This window comes from Triplophysa dalaica, chromosome 2 (genome assembly GCF_015846415.1).
Source record: "Triplophysa dalaica isolate WHDGS20190420 chromosome 2, ASM1584641v1, whole genome shotgun sequence".
Taxonomy (NCBI): Eukaryota; Metazoa; Chordata; class Actinopteri; order Cypriniformes; family Nemacheilidae; genus Triplophysa; species Triplophysa dalaica.
In genome coordinates this window covers 21,065,642-21,071,736 of record NC_079543.1, presented here as the reverse complement: position 1 = coordinate 21,071,736, position 6,095 = coordinate 21,065,642, and the positions used below count along the sequence as shown (strand labels likewise).

Genomic DNA, 6,095 nt, shown 5'->3' with positions numbered 1-6,095 from the left:
AAATGTTTATTTGCTCTCCTGCTTGTAAGTCGCTTTGGAGAAAAGCGTCTGCCAAGTGAATAATGTATGTTGTGACCCAAGTATCTTGGCAACTTGATCGGCCTCCTTTTGTCTTTTTTAAATGGGAGACACATGAAAGTAATGGTTCTTATTTCAAGGGTGTTTATGGGGTTAAAAACGTTTCCTAACTGGTTTTCAAAATGACTTGATAAACAAATACTGTTCAAACAAAAATACACTTTGATTTATTACTTTTGATAGCCTACTTGTGTTTGTTGAAATAAAAATAAAAAAGGATTATATATTAGTATTTAAAAATAAATAAACGCCCGCCAAATCCACATTCTAGAGGATAATGTCATTGGACTTGTGATTCTCAGAGCTCACAGAGAATAACCTGGGGCAGGATAGTCTAAAGTCCAGGAAGCGAGACTAGATAAAGCTCGGGAAAGCTGCCACTTGGCCACTAGATGCACTGTGCATCTGTGTTAAAAGATGGTTGTGTTTGTCGGTGTGTATACTTTTGGGTTTCTAGCCGCAGGAGTTTGCGTATTTCTTTTGAGCTATGTCACCTACCAGCTACTGAAAAACTACCTGCACAATTGGAAGGAGCTAAAACCGGTCCCGGGCATTGGATATATTTATCCTTTTATTGGGAATGCGTTGCAGTTTAAATCAAATGCAGGAGGTGAGCGGAATCTTTATTAAATAAATCAATAATTAAATAATAGTCTATTTTTTCAAAAACATTACTTAAACCGTGTAACAAAAATCGTGATCATACACACAAATTTAAATATATTGATTTTTTACCTAACTCCATTTTATGTGTCAATACCCATCTTTTCAAAGCTACAGCTAAGCACTCGACCTGATCTAATTCACACACATGGAATCAATTTATTTTTTTAATGTGACTTTAAGTGATTGAAAACTCTCTTTCAGATTTCTTTTGTCAGTTGGTTGGATACACAAATGAATTTCGGAATTCTCCTCTACTTAAAATATGGATTGGACCTGTGCCGTTCCTCATCCTTTACCATGCTGAAACTATTGAGGTGCTGTCAGAGACAAGTGGACTTACATGCATACATTGATTCACAAGCACACACATATATTATTCCTTGACCTATAGTGCCATTATATTGCACAATATGAGGGGAAGATAACCACGGTGAACAAACAGTGCCTGACCCTATACTGTCAGTTTAATTACAGACAATAAATAAGGTGAATGTTAGTTTAGTGTCTGGTACAACCAAAAAAAATGTCTTCACACAAACATCATGCAATAAGTTTCAAATATCTTTCTACTGCTGAGCATATAACGAATAAGAACATTAACCGCAGGTCAATTTAGAAGTCTGTCCCTATATTTGGGCTCTGTTAGTTTATTCGCCATTTATCAGATAGTAATACAGTTAAAATTCTATTAACCACAGAGACCGCTTCACAAGTCTGCTCGATGTTTTGCTCTTGACAAATCCTAAAGCAAGACTATCTTTTATTCTCCCACAGACAGTTCTCAATAACCCTGTTCACATGGATAAAGCCTATGCATACAAATTTCTGCACCCTTGGCTAGGAACTGGACTACTTACGAGGTAACTTGTCTAATAAAGCAAGTTGGTTTTATATATACAAATTAAATAAGGAAAGTGTTATTCCCGCAGAGAAGACACCTGTATTTCCATACTCCAGTGTTTTAGACAAGATCTTAACATCATGATGTGCTCAGATTTGCCAAAATACCAATGTCTGAAACAAAAATCTGGGATTTAATGGTAAACTAAACTCTAAAGAAGTTTTAAGAGAAACATCTTTTCATCTACAATGAAACAAGAACAAAATATAAAATCATAAGCTTTAGATGATCCAAATGCAATCGGTCAAAAATTGGCACGGTTCTGATACCTTTCTTTCTTTCTTTCTCTGTATCAGCACAGGAAATAAGTGGAGACACAGACGTAAGATGTTGACTCCAACATTCCATTTCTCTATACTGACTGAGTTCCTGGAGGTGATGAATGAACAAGCTGAAGTGCTTGTAGAGAAACTAGAGAAGAAGGCTGGGAAAGGCCCCTTCAACTGCTTTAACCACATCACTCTTTGCGCCCTTGACATCATCTGTGGTGTGTCATTTTCAAGTTCTCACATCATCTTAACTGAATTTACAATACAATAAAAATTATAGTTATAATACTAGAAAGGCCATAAACTTCTATCTACATCTTTTGTGTTTTGAAATTTTGAAAGTCCCTCTTTTTAAGTGCAATTTAAATTAATATTTTAACTTTCTTATCTAGTAATGAAATATTCAAAGTACATTACTTCATTAGTCAAAAAGTGTGGGAAGCCTGCAAATGCATTCTAGATTGTGCGCCTTATTACAAAACACAACTTATTCAGGTGGCCTGTGGTCTTCTGAGGGCAGGTTTGTATCATTTTTTGTTGATAAATTGCAAATCATTTTGTTTATTGTTTGATTTTATGGCCTAAGTGATCATATGGCTCGAATACGTGTATTTCTGTGTCTTTGGTGTGTTATAAGTTGCCCATGTTTGTATTAGACACGTAAAATTAACAAAAGATGCATTCTACCTAAAAGTGAATGCTTACCCAGAACTGCCTGAAACACCTCGTGTAACCACACACTGCATTGGAACCTGACGTTCCAAGAAGCGTTCCATTTCCAACACATGCTTGCAGTTTTCAACCAATCACTACGCATTGGTTAACTTGCCAATCATAGCACACCTCGCTTTTCACAGCAATGAGCTTTGAAAAAAAAATACATTTTATGTTGCTACAAGATGAATTCAATTTTTTTTCAATTTATTTTAATTCTATTTAATATCATTAGCATTTTTAGGCCAATGTTTTATTTGTTTCAATAAACAGATTTTGTTTTGTAAATTTTTAGTAAACTTAACTTTTATCTAAACTTAATCTTATTGTGGGAGCATGCAGAATTGTGTTGTGTGAAGACTTTTATCAAGTATCCAAATTTTACTGAAATAACAGAAATGTTATATTTCAGAAACTGCGATGGGAAAGAGAATCTATGCACAGAGCAACTATGATTCTGATTATGTGCGCTGTGTGTACAGGTGAGTGCTCTTTAGTTACTTTAAGTTTTGAGCTTTAATGTCAGATTTGTATAGCATTTAAATTTTATAGCAATTAATTAGGAGAATTTGAATCAGTATTTCTAGAAAAAATTTAAGTTTTCATTTTAAGTTTTCAAACAATGTTTTTATTTAAAATGTGGGATAAATATTGTTAGTAGTTCACAGAATTAAACCTAAACACATATCTAATTATAACCCATGTGTACAGGTGAGTGCTTTATACTTTATGCTTTAGGCAGATGTCTTTATCTTACGTAACTTGTTTTTTGCCACTTATAAGGTATAAATATATCAATACAATATACTTATGATGTTAATGGTTTAAAAAAATGACGGTATGTAAAATCTTCAGAAAGTTTTGTAACTCTGCAAAAGACTCATGACACAGTGTGTGTTTAGCCGGGTTAAAAGAGATCATGTTAATTTCTAAGCCATGTTTGTTTGAATAGTTTATAGGCCGTACAAGTCATGGCAGTTTATGTAAACACCAAGGCTCTGTTCCAAAATCTAGCAAACATAGGCTTCATTTTAAGTCAAAAATCAGAGCAGCATGCCGTTACCTCATTTTGACCAAATATGAGTTGTGGTTCATTAATTTTATTTAATTTGTAATGTAATAAAAAGTCAAGTCAAACTTATTGCATTATGGGCTAAACTGTATACTGCACATTTGCCAAATGTTGCAGGGCATTTGCTTACTCCATTTATAAAAAATATATACTGCACTCAATATACATACTGTTGGATACACCATTACTGCCAAATCTCAGTCCTCTTGTTCTGACCGGTGCAGAATGAGTGACATCATCACCAGACGCCAAAGGATGCCTTGGTACTGGCCTGACTTTATATATAACTACTTCGGTGAAGGGAGGGAACACAACCGCAGTCTTAAGATCCTCCATTCTTTCACAGACAGCGTAAGTATCGCTGTGATGTCTGCAGTATTTCTACAGTACACTCTGCCTAGAAGTTTGCACTGTGTGCCATCCTTATTGTACACCAATTGGCAGTGCGTGCTTCCCGTTCACACAGGTTATTCGTGAGAGGTCAGACTACCTCAGCTATATTGAGTCTGACAGCGAATCAGATCAGGGCATGAAGAAAAGGAGAGCTTTCTTGGACATGCTGTTGAAAACGACAGATGAGAAGGGAAAAAAGCTGACTCACAAAGACATCCAGGAGGAGGTAGACACGTTCATGTTTGAGGTTAGTCACAAAAAGGTATTATAGCTATTTACATTCGTATGCTGTTTTTAAATCAGCATTTTTTGACTGAATTTTGCAGGGTCATGACACTACAGCAGCTGCCATGAACTGGGCCATACACCTGTTAGGTTCCCATCCTGAAGTTCAAAGAAAGGCACAGCAAGAACTCTTTGAGGTGTTTGGTAAGTTTGCAATCCGAGAAGTTCAGGTTCCTATTGTGTGCTACATAATACAGTTACAGAAGCATGAACAGCTTTGAACTAGTCAATGACACTGCTTGTGTGTCAGGTGAGTCTGAGAGGCCTGTTAATACAGAGGATCTGAAGAAACTACGATACCTGGAGTGTGTGATAAAGGAGTCTCTGCGTCTCTTTCCATCTGTGCCGTTTTTTGCTCGAACCATCTGCGAAGACACAGTAATCAGTGAGTAACACTTCAGTCTGTCATTATTCAATAACAATTCATATACAACATAATCTTTTTTTTTACTTTATTATATTTGATTAGATTTAAACATCTTGGTAAATTATTGTGCTTTACTTGTTTTATAATTATCATTTAATTGTATCTAACTTTTATAGGTGGCTACAAAGTCCCCAAAGGAGCAAATGCCATAATCATAACCTACTCCCTCCATCGTGACCCTCGCTTCTTCCCTGACCCAGAAGAATTCCGACCCGAGCGCTTCCTGCCAGAGAATACTATTGGTCGACATCCTTATGCCTTCATTCCATTCTCCGCTGGGCTTCGCAACTGCATTGGTGAGATATACAGACTCAGATATGCACGTCACATAAAGTTACATGCCATTATCTCTCCTTGTTTTCTTTAAGGTAGCATTTACAGATTAACGTGTATGTTTTCAGGCCAGAGGTTTGCTATAATGGAGGAGAAAGTTATTCTGGCTTCCGTTCTGCGTTACTTTAACATTGTGGCGTGTCAGAAGAGGGAGGATCTTCGGCCACAGGGTGAACTGGTCCTGAGACCGGAGCAAGGCATCTGGATCACACTGGAACGCAGAAAATGCTAATACATACACAGCATCGCACACATGTGCACAATCATCTGTAACTTAAAACATGATGATAAACACAAAATGTGTTGAATTATTTGAGTACAGAATCAATACAATTTTTATTTAAAAGCTTCTTTTATACAGAAGAGACTTAATTTCCTTTTAATAATTCGATACCAATAAAATGAATCATGTCAGAAAATTCTGAGAATACATTTTACTAATTCATTATTAAAAACACCTCATTAAAAGGTATTTCGTTTTTTTCATTCTCAAGCTTTGATGTCAGATTTGTATAACAGTTTAATTTTATAGCAACGCAATGATGCATTTATGCAATGACACAATGATGCATTTATGTCACTCCACTTTCTTGATTTAATAATAAATGAACAAATGCTTATGGATTTTATCAGTGAACTTAAGGTTATACTGATACTGGTGCCAACCCGAGGTTTGATTATGAGGCACTGCCCACTAAGACAATAGTAACCTGGCCCTGACTGATAAAGTGACTTTTCATTGACTGCAAGACAAAAATATCTAATCTAAAGCATGATGTAACTGTAAACATCAAGTACATTAAATGTAAAATTCAATGTTTTTGCATTTTATAAAGCCTCAGATGCTTTTTTATTTCTATTCAATCAGCATTTCTAGATGTACTGTGGCCATAGCTTCAAAAATCTGATTTTTTTTCTTGTTTTCTTTGCAGTATTTGAGGTATTTGAGTATTTGAA

At 35.6% G+C, this 6,095-nt stretch overlaps 1 protein-coding gene across 1 annotated transcript; it reads left to right on the top strand.

Annotated features, from left to right (window-relative positions):
- Positions 1-459: 459 nt before the first annotated feature.
- On the top strand, positions 460-5,758 carry LOC130413558 (cytochrome P450 4V2-like). The gene is made up of 11 exons (XM_056738857.1): positions 460-688; positions 946-1,058; positions 1,519-1,604; positions 1,942-2,132; positions 3,041-3,110; positions 3,925-4,051; positions 4,167-4,340; positions 4,420-4,522; positions 4,629-4,763; positions 4,922-5,101; positions 5,207-5,758. Exons 1-11 carry the CDS (start codon positions 496-498, stop codon positions 5,368-5,370), a joined length of 1,536 nt encoding a protein of 511 aa, XP_056594835.1. The 5' UTR covers positions 460-495; the 3' UTR covers positions 5,371-5,758.
- Positions 5,759-6,095: the final 337 nt, after the last annotated feature.